Source organism: Propithecus coquereli, unplaced genomic scaffold (assembly GCF_000956105.1).
Source record: "Propithecus coquereli isolate 6110/MARCELLA unplaced genomic scaffold, Pcoq_1.0 Scaffold67, whole genome shotgun sequence".
NCBI classification, from domain to species: Eukaryota; Metazoa; Chordata; class Mammalia; order Primates; family Indriidae; genus Propithecus; species Propithecus coquereli.
Genome location: NW_012152729.1, coordinates 4,043,654 through 4,063,612, shown reverse-complemented (window position 1 = coordinate 4,063,612; position 19,959 = coordinate 4,043,654). Strand labels below are relative to the sequence as shown.

The 19,959-nt window shown below is 60.5% G+C and overlaps 4 protein-coding genes across 6 annotated transcripts; 2 read left to right on the top strand and 2 right to left on the bottom strand.

The window, feature by feature from the left end:
• Window positions 1-355: 355 nt before the first annotated feature.
• Window positions 356-5,156, bottom strand: HSF4 (heat shock transcription factor 4). 2 transcript variants are annotated; one of them, XM_012660595.1, is made up of 13 exons: window positions 5,034-5,156; window positions 4,296-4,404; window positions 4,081-4,208; window positions 3,856-3,980; window positions 3,539-3,614; window positions 3,308-3,372; window positions 2,703-2,805; window positions 2,329-2,467; window positions 1,979-2,102; window positions 1,343-1,448; window positions 1,178-1,243; window positions 947-1,016; window positions 356-668 (listed from the first exon to the last, which is right to left on the bottom strand). In XM_012660595.1, exons 1-13 carry the CDS (start codon window positions 5,154-5,156, stop codon window positions 517-519), a joined length of 1,386 nt encoding a protein of 461 aa, XP_012516049.1. In that variant the 3' UTR covers window positions 356-516. The 2 variants fall into 2 exon arrangements, with proteins under 2 accessions (XP_012516049.1, XP_012516048.1); XM_012660594.1 differs by having other exon boundaries at window positions 499-668; window positions 1,979-2,206; window positions 2,329-2,453.
• Window positions 5,157-5,913: 757 nt separating this feature from the next.
• FBXL8 (F-box and leucine-rich repeat protein 8) lies at window positions 5,914-7,855 on the bottom strand. The gene is made up of 2 exons (XM_012660596.1): window positions 7,684-7,855; window positions 5,914-7,087 (listed from the first exon to the last, which is right to left on the bottom strand). The coding sequence occupies exons 1-2, from the start codon at window positions 7,833-7,835 to the stop codon at window positions 6,115-6,117; spliced, it is 1,125 nt and encodes a 374-aa protein (XP_012516050.1). The 5' UTR covers window positions 7,836-7,855; the 3' UTR covers window positions 5,914-6,114.
• A 1,719-nt stretch (window positions 7,856-9,574) lies between these two features.
• Window positions 9,575-14,937, top strand: TRADD (TNFRSF1A-associated via death domain). 2 transcript variants are annotated; one of them, XM_012660592.1, is made up of 5 exons: window positions 9,575-9,642; window positions 12,405-12,563; window positions 13,452-13,729; window positions 13,811-14,000; window positions 14,123-14,937. In XM_012660592.1, exons 2-5 carry the CDS (start codon window positions 12,413-12,415, stop codon window positions 14,431-14,433), a joined length of 930 nt encoding a protein of 309 aa, XP_012516046.1. In that variant the 5' UTR covers window positions 9,575-9,642; window positions 12,405-12,412; the 3' UTR covers window positions 14,434-14,937. The 2 variants fall into 2 exon arrangements, with proteins under 2 accessions (XP_012516046.1, XP_012516047.1); XM_012660593.1 differs by lacking the exon at window positions 9,575-9,642 and adding an exon at window positions 11,721-12,223.
• A 3,060-nt stretch (window positions 14,938-17,997) lies between these two features.
• Window positions 17,998-19,487, top strand: B3GNT9 (UDP-GlcNAc:betaGal beta-1,3-N-acetylglucosaminyltransferase 9). The gene has a single exon (XM_012660591.1). The coding sequence runs from the start codon at window positions 17,998-18,000 to the stop codon at window positions 19,201-19,203; it is 1,206 nt and encodes a 401-aa protein (XP_012516045.1). The 3' UTR covers window positions 19,204-19,487.
• Window positions 19,488-19,959: the final 472 nt, after the last annotated feature.

Here is a 19,959-nt window from a genome sequence, read left to right as displayed (position 1 = left end):
GGGCCTGCCAATTCCCAGTCGCTTTACATCTGTCCTCTGGTCGACCCCTCCTCTTTGCCTGTCACAGATGAGGCTCAGAGAAAGGAAGCCACTTACCCAGGATCACAGAGCGCATGAATTGCGGAGCTGCGTGTGACCCAGAGGCGCCCGCTTCCCAGAGATTGCAATGGCCACTCTCCGGCGCTAGATCTGGGCCTCAGCTGGAGAGCTAGGCACCAGCTTCCCAAGCACCTCCACTCTCTAGTGGTCTTCCATTAAAGCCCTAGAATCTGGACGCTTCTACAAATGCAAAATCGCCCCCCACCCATGACTCCTGTGATGCCTGGTCGATAAAGAAAAGAGACCAGAAACACAGAAAAAAATGCAGTTTATGTGCAGGGCTCGTCGGGGTAAAGGAGAGAGGCTTTTGAGTCGTGGGGGCTTCGCTCACCCCCCGCCAGGGGGCGCCAGGAAGCCAAGAAGAGTGTGCGCCGCGGACTGGTTCCTCTGCTGGGCTGGCTTCAGAGGCCTGCGGTCTCAGGGGGAGGGACTGGCCGGCGGGCCCAAGTAGGAGGCCCGGCTCTCAGGGGCGCTGTAAATGGTTAAAGCCCCAGGCAGGCCCAGGGCTGGACCTCCCAAAGCAGCCTGGACATCCAGCAGGAGTGGGGCCCCGAGCGTGGGGTCCTTCCCTAGGAGAAATGCGGCTGTGCTCAGCAGAGAGGAAAGGGTCCCCCTCCTTTCTTTAGGGAAGGAGAGCCCTGCCCGCCTGCCTTCTGCTAAGGTTGAAACATCCATTCCATTCTCAACCTCCCCACTCTCAGCCAATGGTGAGAGGATGGGTGGCTCAAAGTAGCATTCTGCAGGGCAGTGAACTCAGGGGATGTCGCTGCAAAACACAAGCTGCCCAGCCCACACAATCAAGGTAGCTCAGTCCAGTCCTGGCCTCCTCAATCACCACAACCATTACCTGGGCCTGGAGAATTTAACCCCTTGACTGCCAGCTCAGGCTCACCCCTCTCGGGAACCAAGGGCTGCATCTGCGTGAGAGAACCCCAGGAAGCAGCTGGGGAGGGGGCCAAGGAGCTGAGAGGATCACTGGGGCGGTCCTCAGACATGGCCCTGGCTCACAGAGAACAGCCATGGACTAAAGGCTTGGTTCGGCAACCCCAGGCCCTGCCCTCCTCCACCCTCTTCTTACCAGGGACAGCTCCATGTCCAAGTCCATCAGGGTCCATTCTCGCCCTTGCAGGCTGGGGCCCAGCACCTGAGGGGAGCTCACGGTCAGTGGTGCCCTCCACAGGCTGCAGGGACAGCTGGACCCAACCAGGTGTCCTGCCCCTGCCCCAGTGGAAGGGGTACTTACATCCAGGGGCCCTGCAGGCTCCACACTGTCTGGCGGGGGCCGAAGCAGCAGTGGAGGCAGCAAACTGTCTGGGCTTCGGTCCCCCCTCTCCAGGCCCAGAGGCCCCCTGTGTACAGAGAGCTGCTGTTGGCCTGCAGTGCCGATCCTACATGAGGTTTCCAAGGAACCGGAATGTATCAGCATTGAAATCCCCCAACATTTAGCAAGTGTTAGGAGAGGACCTCCCCACCTCCATAAGGGACACTTAGAGAGTGCCCTTGCTTCCTAGCTGGGACCTGAGATTTGGGTTGTGGAGCTGGGGTCTTGGGACATGCCTCCTCCCTATGTAAGTGTCAAGATCAGTGGTTCTTAAACCATTGTGTACTTTACAACCATCCCAGGGAACCCATTTGTAAAATGTACATTCCTGAGCCTTCCCAGAGATGCTGACCTGACTGGGACTTTCCAGGGGACTCTGACCCTGGTGCTCCTTAGAGCACATGCTGAGATCAGATCAGTGTCACAGACTCAAGTACCCAATGTCCCCCTCAGCCACCATGGGGCAGACACAGCTAGGAAGTGTTGTGGGCTGGCAAGTACTGGTCTATCTGCGAAAGTGGCCCATAGGGTTCACGGTCAGGAAAGGGCTCTGCTCACCTGTCAGCTATCTCCCTGGGGTCCCTTGGCTCAGGCTGTTGGGCACTCCTGGGCCCCTCGGGGCTGAAGCTCCCTTTCCCTTCCAGGATGGCCTGCACCACAGCCACGGGCAGCGGTGGGGGGGCTGTCACGCAGAAGTCACACTCGTTTGGGGCCAGGGCCAGCCCGGCCTCGCCATCCCCCCCTGGACTGGCCGGCTCTTCTTTGAGCAGTGCCAGGCCCTTCTCCCTGCACCAGAGAAAAGCTTCAACCAGACCCTGACACTGACTTCTCCCCCTACCCCCACAGCCATCTGGGCTGCCTGGCCCTCCCCAACAGGCTCCCCAGAGGGCAGCCCTTGTCCCCCTTACCTCCTGCCACCACTGGAGGGAGAAAGCCTGGTCCCTTCAGGGGATGGGGAGTCTTCTGGGATGTCAGAGATGATGGGGCCCCTGGCCCTGTGAGGGCTGAGGCCCAAGGTCGTCTCTGGGAGGGGCTGTAAGTAGAAGGCTAGGCCCAGCCCTTGGCCTCTAGGCACAGGGAAAGCCAGAACCCAACCCACACCCACCTGGACCAGGTCTAAGAGAGAAGGTTTGAGGGAGGAGGCTCAGTCCATGCTGGGGAGCCAGGGTCTGGCTGGGGGGAAGGCTGGCTTCCATCCTTCCTTCTTTTGGGGGAATGGGGAGAAGGGATAGGCTCTCCATAGGCCCAGCTATGCCCTGGAGAAGGGGTAAGAAAAACCTACCGACTGGATAAAGTAGGGGTCCTGCAGGAGGGCACCAGGTAGGGGGCAGGCATTGAATTTGGCAGGTGCTGGGCATGCACTCCCTTCATCCAGCATCAGGGACCTATGCAGGGTGACCAGGGCACAGGCAGGTTCAGCCCCCATACCCCTCAGCCTGCAATTCCCTCCCTCCCTCAGGCCCCAGCAGCCAAGTCAGCAGAGCTGAGGCCTGTTGCCAGGGCATCAGTCACATGCTGGAGGCGGAAGGGGCTCCCCCCAGAGATGGGGGCCCTTTGGGGGTAGAGAGGTGAGGGAGGGAGCATGGTTTGAGCCCCAGGCCCTCAGCTGTTGGGAAGTTTTGGGGGGAGGAGGGAGGAGCTGCTGGGGTGGGAATTTGGGGATAAGGTCCTAGAACAGGAGGATCTGGGAGTGGGGGTGCCTGGTGGTGGGCTTCAGGGGAGAGGAGAGCAGTCCTAGATGGAGTGAGGGAGCCTGCAGTGCAGGGAGAGGAATGAGGATTCCTGGTGAAGGAGTTTCTGGAGGAGAAGGGGTCCCTGCTGGGGGATCTCTCTGGGGGAGGGTCTGGGACGTGGGGAAGTGGGTGAGAGAACCCCTGTCTCACTCACAGCTTCCTCTTGGCTCCGGCACTGCTGGGCCCCGCCTGAAGTGGCCCAAAGAGACACTGGATCAGCTGAAGAGAAAGCAAAGGGTTAATTCATGCTTTGGGCCTTGCCTGCGCCCTAGCAAGGCACTTCCGGGTGGGTTGGGGGGCTCATTTTGGCGCTGAGGGCCTGGGCGGAGGGGCGGGGTGTGCAGAAGGGGGCCGTGGGGAGAAGCAAGCTGTGGGGGAGGAACACCTTGCCGATGATCCGGTGCTGCTGACCGTGGCTCTGCCGCAGAGTCACTACCTCCCGCCACAAGATCTCATTCTGCCTGGGGGAAGGGGGGGAGGGTGCTGAGGCATCTGAGAGTTCGCCCAGTCACCGTCCCCCACAGAATGCCGGGACACACGCGACCACCCCTGGATCATCCAACCTATAGAGACCAGGGTTCCACGGCGGCCCATTTGAATGGAGGCGCCGAGGCCTCAGGGCGGAAGGGGCTGCCCAGAACCGCCAGGCGGCCGGTTCTTCTCACCCCGACCCCCCGCCCCGCCTTCCCGTGCCCCTCGTACTGCCTGAGCTCCCGCAGCCGCGCCTCGGTGCTCTCCTGCACGCCCCGCAAAGCCTGCACCTCGCCCAGCAGCCGGCCCAGGTCCTCCGGGCGCCAGCGGCTGTCGTCGCCCCGCAGCGCGGGCACCTGCGGGCGGAAGGCACTGTCGGGACAGGGTCGCACAGAACAGGTCAGGCTGTCCCAACACCCCTGCTCGAGTTTGTTCCTTCCCGCAGGCCGCGCACACCTTGCGCCGCACGCGCTCCAGGAGCTGTTCGCGGCCGCGCACGAAGCTCGGGTGCTGGAACTCGACGTGGTCGCGCTCCGGCCTGAGCAGGCCGCCCTGCTCGATGCTCACCACCTTCCGAAAACCGTCTGGGGAGCGGGGCGTGGGGGCGTGAGTCGCCCCATCCCCAGCACCAGGTCACCCACACCCGCTCCCCGCCGGCCCTGAGGACTCACACATGTTGAGTTGGCGCACAAAGCTCGCCATGTTGCTGTGCTTGAAATACTGGGGCAGCACTTCCTTAGCGAAGCGGCTCTGATCGCTTACGAGGAAACTGGTCCCGCTCTACCGAGAATGCCGCCCGCCCACCGTGCAGGCGGAGACCAGACGCCGTGAGCGGTGTCCGCCCACGGCCAGGCCCGCGCTCTGGCGCGCGCACACACACTCACACTCACTCTGGGGGCCCGGCTTGTTGCTTATCTCCATATGGGACGAGGCCAGGCCAGAACCAGCTCTGAGGCCTAGCCTGGGGCGACCACAGTGAGTCCCTACCCCCAGCCGGACCCACACTCAACACTCGGTTCTCAGAAAGGAGGAGCAGAGGCCGACCCGGGTTCCAGCCCGGGACGAGTCCCAGACCCGCGATGAGACCCTGAGCTGGAGCCAAACCAGCCCTTTCCTTCTCCTGGCCTCTGTTTTCCGATCTGTGAGATGGGGTGGGGTGGGATCTCAATGGCCTTGAGGGTCCCTCAGGCTCTAGGCGTCCAGGGGGCTCCTAACCCTTCCTCAGCGGCAGAGGAAGTCGCCTCACCCCCATCTCAAACACCCCCTCCAAGGTAAACTACCCTGGATGGCTGGCTGCATGGGGGTGCCACAGCCCAGTCCCAAGTGGGGGTTGGGTGGGCATGGATGTTCACTGACGTGGAGGGACCCCGGGGAGGACCACTGGGGAGTCAAGGGGCCCCAGCCCTCACCGGGCTCCAGCGGATCAGGTGGTCGGTGCCTGGGTCGCCCACCAGCGCCCATAGCTTGCCGAGGAAGGCAGGCACGGGGCTGGGGCCTGGCTCCGTGGGCAGCGCGCCTGGCGCTTCCTGCATGGTGCAGTCTCGGCCCGGCTCAGCGCTGGGCCCGGCCGCTGCGGGCTGGTCAAAGCGGCGGAAACTGCTGCGTTTGCCGCCCGCTCGGCCCTACTCCGCCCCCCGGCGCCGGGTCAGGCGGGGGCCACGTGCGAATCCGCGGGGCGGGGCTCGGACAGTGGCCGTGGCACCAGCAGACAGAAAGGGCTGGCTGGATCCGATGTGTGCGGAGTGGAGGGGTGGGGTGTGGAGGGAGACCTGAGTTCGAGTCCCGCCCTTCTCAGTCCATTTCCTCCTTTGTTTTTCGGGAGAAATCGTCCGTGTGCACCCTGGTGTGGGCTGGGAAAATCCTAGAGGGCGATGGCCGTGGGCACAGTGAAGCCCCAGGTAGGGCGGGCAGATAGGATGGGGCGGGAGGGAAGCTTGCCCCCTTACCGCCGAACCCCGGAACGTAGTCTTTCCAAGGGTGGGGAGTGCCCCGCCCCTGAGCCCCGAAGCCTCATCGGTACAAAGGACCTTGAAGAGACCTTCCACCTCTGCCAGGATGACTCCTCTGACCTCTCTGTGTCCCCCGCTCTGCCCCTTCAGAACCGACCTCACTTTTCACAGGACACAGAGACACTGCAGAATTTGTTTATTTCACACTCACCCCTGATGCCCAGCCGGCACCTGTGCCCTCCCTGCCCCCGCGCCGGGCCGCGGAGCTGGCGCAGAGTCCGCTGAGTGGTGGGGGTGGGGGGAGCGCAGTACGGTCCGGGCGGTGATCGAGCAGGCGGGCGGGGGTCTGTAGAGGCTGCGAATATCCAGTGGACTCAGGGCGCCCGGAAGTGGTCCCGACGCCATCCCACAGTTCCCAATCCCGGAGAGGCACAGGAGCCAACAATCCCGAAGAAAGGGGCTAGCAGATGGGGCGGCCTCGGCACCCCCATCTCGCATCTCAGAGGCCTCACGTCTGCGGGGGAGGGGAGGGGCTGCCCGATCACGCCACGAGCGTGGGCCGCCAGGGATGGGGCTCGCGCGTCAGTTTGAGCGTGTAGGTGCGCAGGCGCGGGCAGTGCGCGCGGAAAGCGTCCCGCACCGAGGGTCTCACCACGCAGAAGCAGTGTACCTCACGCAGGCCCGCGCAGCGCGCCGCCAGCTCCTCCAGCGCGGCGTCCAGCTCCGCGGAAGCGGCGGCGCGCACCTCGAGAGCGCGCAGGGTTGTGGCATAGTGGCGCGCCGCGAAGCGAACTGGGCCTACGGTGTCGCCGGACACATTGAGGCGCAGCGCAGCCACCGGCACTGCTGGCTGCAGGACGCGCGTCACGCTTTCGTCTGGCAGCGCAGGCTCCAGCTCCAGCTCCACGGCCAGGCCAGGGTGGCGGCGGCGCAACTCGGTCCAGGCTTCGTTGGGCAGAGGGGACGCGCGTGCATCTTCAGGGCACGCGCACCTCAGGGCCAGGAGCACCAAAGGCGCGCGGTCTGGCGCGGCCAGCACCTCCAGGGCGGCGCGCGACATACTGGCTAGGTGCAGGCCGAGGGCGCGCAGGCGCGGGCAGGCCTCCAGTAGCTTGAGCACCGAGCCGGGTCCCACGCTGCCAACCAGCGTACCGTTGTCCAGAAAAAGGCTGTGGAGCTCAGGGCAGTTGCGAGCTGCCTGCAGCACCAGCGCGTCGTCCAGTGTGAAGGGCAAGCGCCGCAGGTCGAGGTGGCGCAGCTGGCGGGCTGCCCCGCAGACGGCATGCACAGCATCCAGGACGTCACGGCCGGCGTCGAAGAGCGGCTTTTCTCCGCGGCACTGCAGGCTCAGGCCTCGCAGACCCGGGGCACGGCTCGCCAGCGTCATCAGCAGCTCGGTGGCCGTCTGGCGACTTGCCTTCCTGGATGGTTCAAATTCCAGCCGCAGGTTGTGAACATGGTCCAGGCAGTCGGACATATGTGGCGGCAGCATATCTTCCCTCTCACAGTCGCAACTTGGGTTAGAGTAGGGTAAAAAAGGCATTGGCGGCCTCCCCGAAACCGGGAGAGAATCTTCTACCCACCTTCAGCTGGGGTTCCAGCTGCTATCCCACTTCCCTTCCAGCCTCCAGACCATGCCTGTTGCCCCAAGGCAGCTGCTGGTAGCGGGAGGGAACTCCCATCCTATCCCTTTGGAAGACTTCAGTTGAAATCCTGGCGTGGAAAGCCAATGATACTTTAGGAACTGGGCTTTCTCAGCGGTCTCTAACCAAGGACTCGAGGCGTGACCTCCCGACTGCTAGGTTCAAATTCCGCTTCTGCCACTCCCTAGCTTAGTGACCTGTGGGGGGTGATTAATCTCTCTGCCTCAGTTTCTTATCTGTGCAATAGAGATAATACTACCAACCACACAAGGTTTTTGTGAGGATTAGATGAGTTAGTAGAGGTAAGGCACTTAAAAACAATGGTTGGTACATAGTAGGTGGTCAATAAATGTGAGTAATTATGTTTTTTAATGTAGGAGAATCACTGAATCTCCCGAACCCCCAGCTCCACAGAGAGAGCAAGGAGGCGAGTGGAGGCAGGAGGCAAGGGGGAGGAGCAGGCTCACCTGATGTTGGTGTCCTGCCACACAGCGCTGCAGGTGGCAGCCGCGGCCCAGGCCCTGCAGACCCTGGCGGCAGCAGCACGGTCCCTCAGGGGCAGGTACTGAAAGATGAACACTAGCATCTCCTCTGGCAGTTGCCCTCTAGGCTCGGCCATAGCCCAGCTTGGGTGGGGGCTCCGAGGCTCCCAAGAGCTCTGGCCTGGAGAGAGAAGGTTGTCCCTGAGCTCAGGAAGGCCCAAAGTGTCGACGGAACACTGGAGCCTAGGTGTACAAATGTTTGTGTCCTAGGAGCTGCTACATTCGTTTATAGAGCCCACTGCAAAATGAAAATGTGGGGGGTCCCTCTTCACAACATTATTAAGAATTTCAAGACAGTGACAGCAGAGTTTTTAATCAAGTATGAAGCCATGCACGGGGCCCTAGCTGACTGCACAGGTCTCAGGCCCTGGATACCAAAGGGTTTCTGGTTCTCCTTTAAACTACTTTCTCATCTGTTGAGCGAATCCACATTTTATGCTCTGTTATAAGGAATGGCAACCACCGCCTATGTGGAAGGTTGCAAAAGTCTTCCCTGGGGAGGTTGGCAGGTGGCTGGGGAGGCCCTTGCTTGGGACAACGCCTCCACCCCGCAGCTCAAAGAGCCCATCTCCCACTATCTCTGCACATACACACTCAGAGCCTCCCAGCCAGGATCACTGAGCTGCTTCCTGCCCAACTTCAACCCTTTGGACTCCTAAAGGACTGGGCCCAAATCCGGAACTGAGAGCCTCTCAGATGGCGTGGGCCATCAGAAAACCCAGACATTTTTCACAGTACAGATTTCACGGCCCCACGTATTAAATCAGGCTCTCTGGAAAGTTTAAGGCCGAGGAATCTGCATTTCAGCAAGCTCCGGGTGACTCCACAGGCTCTAAGTTGAAAAACTCCATTCTAACTCCGCCAGTCACTAGAGAGTGATTGCAGGTTTAAAAAGGCAGTAGCGTTAGTGAAGAGTTAGTTGTCAGGGACCACGAGCCAATCAGGAAGCGGGGTGCAGGCGGGGCACGGCTGGATCCGCCCAGAGAGGGAAGGTTCCTTTCCTGCCTCCGCCTCACCGGGGGGGATATCCCAGGTGCTTCCTAAGACAGCCCCACAGGATGCGGAAAAGCCTGGGGTTCTGGGGTCTGACGGTTCTGGAGCCTGAGGGGCTCAAGGTTCAAGTTCTGACCCTGACCCTTGAGCAGCCCTGGCTCCCGCTGGGCAATTTATATCTGGCTGGAACTCTGCAGACCTACCCTGGAGCGCAGATTTTAGGGAGCGATGGGGTTCTGAGAAACTGTGCGTCCTCTTTGAAGCTGCCAATTTTGTTTTAAGATGCCCGAAGGTTTGCGTACACATTTCACGTCACTAGCCTGTTAATTTTCCCAAACTTCCAGGCTAACAGTCTCTCCTGGAATTTGTTCCACGTGTTTCCTGGGACTTCCGATACCCTCGGCCGAGCTGGTACCTCGGATCCACTGGCACCGGGTTTCGAGTGCCCAGGAGTAGCAGAGGTCAGAGATCCTCAAGCGGATCTCCAGGGAGCACCAGAAAATTCTGGTCTCCAGGGGGCGCCCCCTTGTTAACCCGTCCGTTCCCCGCCCGAGGAAGCCTGGCAGCTCTTACTCTGAGGCCCTCCGGCCTCTTAAGAACCCCAAGTCCTCACAGTCCCGTCCCGAGGGCAGTTGTTCCTGCCGTCTAACGTCGGGCGCCAGTGTCTTACCTGTTTCAGCGGACCAGGTGGGGTTTGCCCGGGGCTAGGGACTGGCCGCGGAGGGCAGGGGGGCGGGAAGGAGCCGCCAGGAGCCCGAGGGGCGGAACACGGCGGGGAAGGGGCGGCTCGGCCTGGGGCACCGCCCCGCGCTTCCGCGCACACCCGGAAGCGGCGCGAGTGGAGCGGCGCCTGGCCAGCGTGGGAACCCAGGCCTGGGCCGAGGCGGCCAGGTTAGTGCAGAGGGTGGGTGGGCTCCCAGGTGCAGGCAGGAGCGAAGGCGGATTCTGTCTCCCGAGAGTGGGGGAGACGCAGTTGTCACCCGTGGCTGCCCCAGCCAGCTGGCGGCAGCGGCCTATTGGGCTATTTCTGTGGGAGGCGGGTGTGGGTAGGGGACTCGACCCCCACAGGTTCCTTGTCCCAGCTAAGGGCTCTGGAGGCGGGGGATGGAGCCCTGCAGGTGAGAGGGCCGGGGGAGGGGGCGGCCAGGCTGGTTCTGAACCGTTCTGTGATTGGAGGAGACCCCCCGCCTGCCCTTGCCGATCGCACGTTCGAAACCTCAGCTTGAGGGTGGGCTAGTGGGACCCTGGGGAGCCCGAGAGCTCTGGAGCAGCGAGCGCGGCTGAGTAGGGGGACGCGCCAGGCTGGTCGCAGGGAGTGGCCAGCTTTGAGCCCTTGGGCCATTCCCGCAGGCCCAGCAGAGGTGGGGCTGCCACAGGACTGTTATGTGTTAGTGGGGCGTCGTGCCTGCCTGGTTCGCCCGCGCGGTAGGGGCAGATATTCTGAGGTCGGTACCCAAGTATCGCACATAGTCTCCGCCCACTAAGCGTTCTCTGGACCCAGTCTAGAAGCCTCAGCCTCTCCCGAAGAGGGTCGGACTCCAGGTGGGTGGGGCTCGGGGCTTCCCGAGGAGGCCCCCGTGGAAGGACACGTAGGAAGGAGTTGCCAGGGGAATGACGGGAGACTAGGGCCCCCTTAACTGAGCACTGGACCTCCAGCCCGGCAGACTTCCCCTATTTGTCACATACTAGTGTGATGGCGCAACCCCCATTTCCAGGGTGCCAGTACTCCCTGACCAGTCTGATGGGCAGACTCTGGTCCCATTCGGTCCCCACTTCTGTACCTTGGGGTGAGACCACATCCATCGGGTCATTACTCCCAAGTTGGGGGGCCAGGGGAGGTTCCCACTCTCTCCCCCAGGCCACTGTCCAAGGGCACCTGACTATTCTCACCTCCTTGGCTGGCTCACTACCACTCTTGGTTCTACTTGTCACCTGCAGAATTTCCCCCTTTTTTTTTTTTTTTTTGAGACAGAGTCTCACTGTGTTGCCCGGGCTAGAGTGCCATGGCGTCATCCTAGCTCACAACAACCTCACACTCCTGGGCTCAAGCGATCCTTCTGCCTCAGCCTCCTGAGTAGCTGGGACTACAGGCATGCGCCACCATGCCCGGCTAATTTTTTCTATATATTTTTAGTTGTCCAATTAATTTCTTTCTAATTTTAGTAGAGACAGGGTCTCGCTCTTGCTCAGGCTGGTCTCAAACTCCTGAGCTCAAACAGTCCGCCCGCCTCAGCCTCCCAGAGAGCTAGGATTACAACACCCCGTTTTTTTTTTAAAGAAAGACAAATTTATTTGCTTTGAAAATTTTTTTTGAGACAGAGTATCCAAAAAAAAAAAACAAAACAGTGCAGTGGCATCATCACAGTTCACTGCAACCTCGAACGCCTGGGCTCAAGTGATTCTCCTGCCTCAGCCTGCCGAGTGGCTGGGACTACAGGGGCACATCGCCATGCCTGGCTAAGTTTTCTACTTTTTGTAGAGACAGGGTCTTGCTCAGGCTAGTCTTGAACTCTAGACCTCAAGAGATCCTTCTGCCTCTCAGAGTGCTGGGATTACAGGCCTGAGGCACTGCACCTGGCCTAGGTCTAGGTTTTTGTCAGAAGATGGAGGGAAGAGATACTAGTGCCAAGGGACCCTGGCTCTATTCTGGACAGGGAAGGAATCTGTAGTAGAACAATTTGAGTTGGATAAGACAAGAGCCCAACTCCAAGAGCTTTATAACAAAAAGGAATGATTTAGTTCACATAACTGAAAAGTCCAGAGTACAATGGCTTTTAGGGACAGCCAGATCCAGGGCCATAGCGTGGTTAGGTGGGCACCGCTGTCTCTTGGCTCTGTTTCTTTCTATGTCTGTCTCATTCTCAGATTCTTCCCCAGCACTGGTAAAGGAGACCTACCCCTTCCCTCTATTTCAGCCCCAAGGGAAAAGAAATTAGTTTCTCTTTCCTATTGGTCCAGTCAGGGTTGCAGGCTTGATTCTCATTGGCCCAACTTGAACTAGTCATTGCAGAAGGGTGAATAGAATATACAGACTGGCCAAGCCTGGTACATATGCCCAGACCTGGAGCTAGGGAGTAGGGCACAGGCACACGGATTGAGAAAAGAGAGGAGGGAAGTCCCCAAAGGTACATCAAGGTTTTGGGGGAATCTGGATAGATGCAAATTACAAGTGTCCTTTGAATGAAGCCAGAAAGTTTAGTGGGAATGCAGGTGAGAGAACCTAATTGTGGGGCAGGGGCCCCACAGTGATACTGGGGGCTCAAGTTCAGGACATGGGTCTGGTTGGCTTTGGGGCATGGGCACCATCCAGAATGAAAATGTCTCCTGTCAGCTTTGGTAAGAGAGACACACTGGCCTGAAGAGGAGGCAGAGAGGACCCACTGCACGATCTACCTCTGCTTTCCCTCCACTGTGACCCTGGGCTCTTTCTCTGAGAAGGCAGTGGAGTGACAGTCCTCACTGCAAGTCTGGGGTAGGTGGGGCTCTGTGCAGAACTAGAAGCACAAGGGGCTGCCTGTGAGATGGTAAACTCTTGTCCCACGTGTGCCAGCCAGTTGAGCCTACCGTGGAAGGGACAGCTTAGCTACATGGGACTAGACAGTTGTCTCCAGGGCTGGGGGATGACCTGGATACCTGACTGTCTGCATCTCTAGGAGGTGAGATGGCGGCTGGGCAAAATGGGCATGAAGAGTGGGTGGGCAGCGCGTACCTGTTTGTGGAGTCCTCGCTGGACAAGGTGGTCCTGTCGGATGCCTACGCACACCCCCAGCAGAAAGTGGCAGTGTACAGGGCTCTGTGGACTGCATTGGCAGGTGCGTGGGTGGGTGGGCATGCGGACAGGAAGAGGTGACCTGGGGCCTTTTGTAGGCAGGGCTGGGACTGAGGGTCCAGGTCCTTGGTGAGCCTGGGCTTAGGGAAAACATTTGGTGGTGGTGGTGGGGGTGGGGCGGGGATGGGTGGGGAGGGGGCAGAAGACCCCAGCTGTGTAGGCTCTTTTTTCTCTGCTTATGGCATGTGTGAACTTGAGTGTAGACATGTGTTCCCATGTCTGTGTATGATCTACCTACTTGTGCACTAACGTCCCCCTGCTTGACGACTCCCCACCCCAGACCAGCAGGCTCACTCTACTAATTGTGTATCTTTCTCTCCTCTTTTCCTCTCTCACTGCAGCACTCCTTGTCCAAGACCCCTCCCCAGTTCCTACCCTACCAGGTCCCCCTTTCCCATCTCAGGGCAGAGGCCACAGGAGGCTGAAGCGGGTTGGGGGATCTGTTCCTGGCCCCAGAGCAGCGAGAGCCCCTCTCCTTCCTGGGTAACAGGAGCCGCACTTGGTGGAGGCCGAAGACTTGAGACCTCCTGCCTCTCCTCCGCCCTGCCGGCTGCCTGCCAGGCGGCTAGGCTGCCCAGGGCACACGCCCCTTTCTGTGCTGCTAAGCCCCTGCCCTTTGCCTTCTCTCATGTGGGGCGTCAGAGATGGGGCTAAGTGGCACCCACTCTGTCTTGGGGTGCACGCTGTGATAGGTCCTGGTCTTCTTTCTGGGTTGTTGCTGTTTGCATCCCAATTTTGTTTCCCAGCTGGGTACTCTAGAGTAATCCTGCATCCCAGGTCAGGGGATGGGGATGGGGGCTCGACCCTCCTCCGGCCGCTTGAGGAAGGGCCGCGCTTGGGGACCGCCCGGCCTGACTGCCCGCCTCTGCAGAGAGCGGTGGGAGCCCGGACGTGCTGCAGATACTCAAGATCCACCGCAGCGATCCGCAGCTGATTGTGCAGTTGCGATTCTGCGGGCGGCAGCCCTGCAGCCGCTTCCTCCGCGCCTACCGCGAGGGGGCGCTGCGGGCCGCGCTGCAGAGGGGCTTGGCGGCCGCGCTGGCCCAGCACCCGGTGCCGCTGCAACTGGAGCTGCGCGCCGGCGCCGAGCAGCTGGACGCTGTGCTGACCGATGAAGAGCGCTGCTTGAGTTACATCTTAGCCCAGAAGGTGCGGCCACCCTGGGGTCAGGAGGGGTAGGGCCGGGGTTCGCTGCGAAGGCCCCACTGACGGCACACCCCCTTCCCCTAGCCGGACCGCCTCCGGGACGAGGAGCTTGCTGAGCTGGAGGATGCATTCCGGAATCTGACGTGCGGCTCAGGCGGCCAGAGTGGCGACGTGGAGGTCGCTCAGGGCCCCTCGCAGTCCCCGGTCCCCTCTCTCTCGGAGAAGCCGCTGCCACCGTCTGGCCAGACTTTTCTGTTCCAGGGTCAGCCCGTAGGTGAGGCACCTGGCCGCGGAGAGGCAGGGGTACCGGGAGGTTGGAGCGAGGGCTGGGCGGGAATGGGAGGGTGCTGGCTCTGGGGTGCCCCGCGCTCACCTGCTTCCCCACTCCTTCCGCAGTGAACCGGCCGCTGAGCCTACAAGACCAGCAGACATTCGCGCGGTCCGTGGGCCTCAAATGGCGCAAGGTGGGACGCTCACTGCAGCGGGGCTGTCGCGCGCTGCGGGACCCGGCGCTGGACTCGCTGGCCTATGAGTACGAGCGCGACGGGCTGTACGAGCAGGCTTTCCAGCTGCTGCGGCGCTTCGTGCAGGCCGAGGGCCGCCGCGCCACGCTGCAGCGCCTGGTGGAGGCGCTCGAGGAGAATGAGCTCACTAGTCTGGCAGAGGACTTGCTGGGCCTGGCTGGTCCGGATGGCGGCCTGGCCTAGGCCAGGTGCCCAGCCAGGGTTTGGAGCACCCGGATGACACTAGGGTCCCTTCTGCTGCTATTGCTGGCCCCCTGTCCATGCACGGGACTCCGAGACCACCCTTACAATCCCACTCGCCTATCTGCTGGAGCTGTTGGGGCAGAATTGACTGCTTTCCCCGGGAGCCAGAAAGCACCCACCAAGCCCGCTGGGGGTGCACCACTGGGGATTCTGCCCCAGATACTTTGCTGGAGACATCGTGTAGGTGACCTGCTGGGGAGGTTAGCCTCACCTTCTCCCACCCTAGGAGAGGGAATTGGGGCTGGAGCTGCACTTACCTTTTCACTTATTAAGCGCCTGGCTCTTCAGTGACCTAGGCATCATCCTGGGTGCTGCAAATGTTGTCGTGAGCAAGATAAACAAATCCTGTCCGCCCCCAGCTCACACACAGTGTAGGACCCCGAATATTAAGTAATGGAAATAAAGCGTAACCCCTTTTTTGATGTGAGGAATACCAGGAGTTGTGGGAGCACAGAGGAGGTGCCTAACCCAGACTGGGGGTTGGGCTTCCCAGAGAGATGAGTGTGTGTTTGTGGGGGTGAAGGGGTGCTGAGAGAAGGGCTGTGTTCTGGGACAGCCAGCCTCAGGTGAGGTCTTGAGACAGGTGAGAGGGAGGGATGTTAGAACACGAAGTTTGGAGCAGCTGGATCTGGGGTGGGTGGATTGCGAAGAGGCCAGTTGCTGAGGCAGATACGTGAGGGCTCGTAAGCCATTTTACAGAATGTGGATTTTATTTTTATTTTATTCATTTATTTTTAGAGACAGAATATCACTTTTTCACCCAGGCTGGAGTGCAGTGGTGAAATCATAGCTCATTGCAATCTCCAGCTACTCAGCTCAAGGGATCCTCCTGCCTCAGCCCCCCAAGTAGCTAGGATCACAGGTGCATGCCACAATGCCTGGCTAATTACTATTATTGTTATTTTATTTTTTGCAGAGATGGGGTCTCCCTCTGTTGCCCAGTCTCAAACTCCTGGGCTCCAGTGATCCTCCTACCTCAGCCTCCCAAAGTGCTGGGATTACAGGTGTGAGCCACTGTACCCAGAGTGTGTGGATTTCTTAACAAGGCCAGGGAGAGAAGCCTTCAAAGGGTTTCAGGAGTTAAGACTGGGAGGCTGGTGAGGAGGGAGGAAGGGAGAGAGAGGGAAAAGAGGAGAGGAGAGATGGTGGCCCAGGCTGGGACAGTGGCAGCAGAAATGGAGGAAGGTGGCTGAACACCAAGAACTGTGGGGAGGAAGAATAACAGATCTGGTGACACTGATGAGCAATGGGGTGAGAGAGGACCCCAAGTTTCTGTCTTTGTTGGTTGGATGGAGGGTGGGACTGCCTGCTGGATGGGTGCCCTGGGGAAAGCTAAGTACTTGCTCTGTTTGGGACAAGTGGGCACGATGTTCCTGTGGGACATCCAGGGAGAGAGCATGAGGGCAGCTGGATCTGTAGTTCTGAGTTCAGGAGAAGGGTCAAAGCAACAGATTCATGAATGGACAGGTGGGAGTGGGTGGGGTGCCCGCCTCCCAGAGAGGTCCTGAGTACACCAAGCAGAAAAGGGACAGCCCATAGAGTAAGGAGGAAAACCAGGAGATTTGGAAGCCAGGGGAATACCCACCTGCTATAATGGAGGCTGCAGATCAGTCAAGACTGAGGAGTGTGCGCTGGATTCTGTTAAAAGGAGGTTGCCAGGCACGGGCTCTTCCTGGGGCATGATAGAGACAGCCCAAAGCTGTACCCCAGGAGAGAGTGGGAGGTGAGGCAGTGGAAAAGGCCAGAGTAGAGGACTCCTGACTAGTCTGTGGCCAGGAAAGAGTGAGGCTCAGGATGGAGGGTTGGTGTTTTAAGGGAGAATGTTGGTGGGAAGATGCTGTCAAAAGGTACAGACACAGCCATTGGAAAGTGGATGGTCCTGGGTAGGATTGGCATTGTCTCTAGCAGCCTGTTCTCAGAGACTCTGGTTGGAGGCTGTCTACCCCCCAGGCTCCATTCATGACATGGGCTGGGACCCAGAGACCCTGAGTTTGCAGAAAAGAGCACTAGCAGCAGACCTGGGCAAGGACTCAGCCCTCAATCTCAGAGCACCTCTCTGCCCACCTGGATCCCAGATCAAACCCTTAGTGAAGGCCTACTCCAGGAGGCTCCCCAAGCTGTGCCCATCCCTGCCAGCCCACTCTGGCCTGCAGTGGTACAGGCATGGTCATTTCTACCTGTGGGAAGCTCTGCTGGGGACCAGGGGACTCTGAACTGCACCTAGGCTCAGGCCCATCAGCCCCCGTGCTTGCCTGTGAAATGAAAGCAGGGTGGGTCGGCCCCCTGTCCTGTATCCCAGGGGATGGATGACAGGGGGAAGGAAGGACAGAGAAAAGAATCCTGGACTGAATTCCAGAAGACCTGGGGGCAGTCCTTTCTGCCTGAGATCCTGGGCAAGTTACTTACCTTGCTGAGGAGCAGTGTCCCCATCCGGCCATGAGCAATCACAGCTGCTGGCAGGGTTGTGAGGATGAGCTGCTTTGTCCGTGTCCGTGTCCGTGTGTGCTTACTAGGGGATGGGGTGGGGGGCAGGGGATGGCAGAGCAAGGAGTAAGGAGGCAGCCACGTGTCCCAGGGCAGTTTATAATCCCTGCCTGGTGGAACCAGGGCTGTCGAGGAGAGGCGCTCAGAAAGACAGGAGGGGATAGTGGCTAGGTCGCTGCTGAAAACGCTCGATCCCAGGAATTTGGGACTGGTTGGCCCGGAGGCTCCTGGCAGCCCAGCCCCGCCCCACTCCGAAGAGGCGGCGGGGTAGGGGGCAACTAGAAGAGTTGCGGCTTCTTCCAATCCCCGGAAAGGCGGATTTGGGGAGTCTGAGCCAGCACCGAGACCAGGCCTTCCCAGCGAGAGTTGTCCGTGAGGAGGATCCCTCTCCGGGATTAGACCCACTTGGAGACCGCGCTCCCGGCGCCGGCGCAGGGGCGGAGCTGAGCTCCAGATGTCCGGGCGCGCACAGCTGGAGGGTCACGTGACACGGCCCCGGTCCCCCTTCCTGCCAACGCTGCATTTGGCCCAGGCCCCGTCCATGGCCGCCCTTGGGACCCTGCGTTGAGCCCCGGAGGCCCCGGCGTCCGGGGCTGCGCCGCTCCCGAGGGCCGAGCGTGAGTCGGGAGCCCCGGGGACCGACGTTGAGGGGGTGGCAGGGGACAAGTAGAAGAGATTTGGCCTCAGAGCGGGGGAGGCGGGCGGGGGTGAGGCCTAGGCTCCGCGGCTTCTGCCCGGCCTTGGGGCACCGTCCTGGGCCGGGGCTGAGGATGGGGGCAGTTGGCTACAAGGGGGAAATTCTTGTGCCTTCAGGCTGCCGGTCCTGGCCGGTGCGTCAGGGCCCCAAGCAGGACGACGACGCGAGAGGGATAAAGGCCGGTAGCTGGAGACCCCGGGGGCGTGGCCGCCCGCCCCTTCTCTCAGGAAGGGCTGGGCTGGGAGCCACCGCCCGCCGCCCGTTGCCGCCTCGGGAGCCCCTGCGACCGCTTCGAAGGGAGGGCGGGCGCCGGCCACGCGGACATGAGGAGGAGGCTGCGCCTACGGCGGGACGCGTCGCTCACGCTGCTCCTTGGCACTGCCCTTGGCCTCCTACTCTATGCGCAGCGCGACGGCGGGGCCCCGACAAGCGCGCCGCAAGCGCGAGGGAGGGAGGCACCAAGGCCCACCTTGGGGTCCCGCACGTTCCAGGTACCGGACGCGGACGCGGCACCCCCGGCCTACGAAGGGGACACGCCGGCGCCGCCCACGCCCACGGGACCCTTTGACTTCCGCAGCTACTTGCGCGCCAAGGACCAGCGGCGCTTTCCGCTGCTCATTAACCAGCCGCACAAGTGCCGCGGCGACGGCGGACAGGGCGGCCGGCCAGACCTGCTCATCGCTGTCAAGTCGGTGGCAGCAGACTTCGAGCGGCGCCAAGCCGTGCGCCAGACATGGGGCGCTGAGGGTCGCGTGCAGGGGGCACTCGTGCGCCGTGTGTTCTTGCTGGGCGTGCCCAGGGGTGCGGGCACAGACAGGACAGACACAGTGGGGGCGGGCACTCGAACACACTGGCGCGACCTGCTGCATGCTGAGAGCCGTGCATACGCTGACATCCTGCTCTGGGCCTTCGACGACACTTTTTTCAACCTAACGCTCAAGGAGATCCACTTTCTGACTTGGGCCTCTGCCTTCTGCCCCGACGTGCGCTTCGTTTTTAAGGGCGATGCTGATGTGTTCGTGCACGTGGGGAATCTGCTGGAGTTCCTGGCACTGAGGGATCCAGGGCAGGACTTGCTTGCTGGTGACGTGATTGTGCAGGCGCGGCCAATCCGCGCGCGGGCCAGCAAGTACTACATCCCTGAGGGTGTGTACGGCCTGCCAGCCTATCCAGCCTACGCTGGAGGGGGTGGCTTTGTGCTTTCAGGTGCCACGCTGCGCCGCCTGGTTGGCGCCTGCGCGCAGGTTGAACTCTTCCCCATAGACGACGTCTTTCTGGGCATGTGTCTGCAGCGCCTGCGGCTCACGCCTGAGCCTCACCCTGCTTTCCGCACCTTTGGCATCTCCCAGCCTTCAGCTGCGCCGCATCTGCGCACCTTCGACCCCTGCTTTTACCGGGAGCTGGTTGTAGTGCACGGGCTCTCTGCTGCTGACATCTGGCTTATGTGGCGTCTGCTGCACGGGCCGCATGGGCCAGCCTGTGCGCATCCACAGCCTGTTGCTGCAGGCCCCTTCCAGTGGGACTCCTAGCTACCCATCACAGCCCCAAGCTCCTCTCACTCAGACTCAGGAAGGAGTGGGAGGGAACCTGAAGGGGGTTCCCAGATGGATTATTGCTGTGTATGTGGTTCTTCTCCAGACTACCCGCTGTCTGCCTCCACAAGGTCCCAGGGAATGGAGATTGAGCTTGGCTTCTGCTGGCCCACCCTGCCGGAAGCCAGTCAGAAACGAATGTAATGGTGACCTTTTGAAATAGCCAGGACTGAGGTGGTGGAGGACCATCTCTTGCCCAATAGGCCCCAAGGTGGTGGACATGTTTGGTCCTCCTAGTAGTGAACACATGTGTGTTTGGTTGGGTGGGTGGCAGAGGCTCATGGAATCCTACCATACTTCTTGGTCTGGAACCCCTAAAATGATGCAGACACATGTATGACTCCTCAAAGGGAGGCCCCACAGAGAGGTACAGAGGGTCTTGGCTCCTTTGGGACCTGGCAGGCTTCCTGCCACAGCTCAATCTGAAAGTAGACATTTTGCTTCCTACTTGATCCTCCAAAGTAGATTCCCAGTCCTGCCCAGGTCTTTAGACCTTGCCCCTCTGAGGTCTGCTTTCCTGGAGCCAACCTCTCCTAGGCCCAGGAGGATGGAACCACAAACAGGGATACCCTCACAACTATGCCAGCCTCCTACTGGAGACTGTACCATCCTCTTCAGAGGAGCCAAGGAACGCCTTCCACGAAGACCTCCCCCACTATAATTTTCCTTATATTCTTCAACAACCCCCTTCCT

Coding starts and splice junctions, on each gene's coding strand:
- TRADD (XM_012660592.1), top strand. CDS start 12,413: ATGGCGGCTGGGCAAAATGGGCATGAAGAGTGGGTGGGCAGCGCGTAC. Junction 13,730..13,810: donor GTTACATCTTAGCCCAGAAG/GTGCGGCCACCC, acceptor CCCTTCCCCTAG/CCGGACCGCCTCCGGGACGA. Junction 14,001..14,122: donor GTTCCAGGGTCAGCCCGTAG/GTGAGGCACCTG, acceptor CTCCTTCCGCAG/TGAACCGGCCGCTGAGCCTA.
- B3GNT9 (XM_012660591.1), top strand. CDS start 17,998: ATGAGGAGGAGGCTGCGCCTACGGCGGGACGCGTCGCTCACGCTGCTC.
- HSF4 (XM_012660594.1), bottom strand. CDS start 5,156: ATGCAGGAAGCGCCAGGCGCGCTGCCCACGGAGCCAGGCCCCAGCCCC. Junction 4,405..5,033: donor ACCTGATCCGCTGGAGCCCG/GTGAGGGCTGGG, acceptor CATTCTCGGTAG/AGCGGGACCAGTTTCCTCGT. Junction 3,981..4,080: donor TGGAGCGCGTGCGGCGCAAG/GTGTGCGCGGCC, acceptor TTCCGCCCGCAG/GTGCCCGCGCTGCGGGGCGA.
- FBXL8 (XM_012660596.1), bottom strand. CDS start 7,835: ATGGCCGAGCCTAGAGGGCAACTGCCAGAGGAGATGCTAGTGTTCATC. Junction 7,088..7,683: donor TGGCAGGACACCAACATCAG/GTGAGCCTGCTC, acceptor CTCTAACCCAAG/TTGCGACTGTGAGAGGGAAG.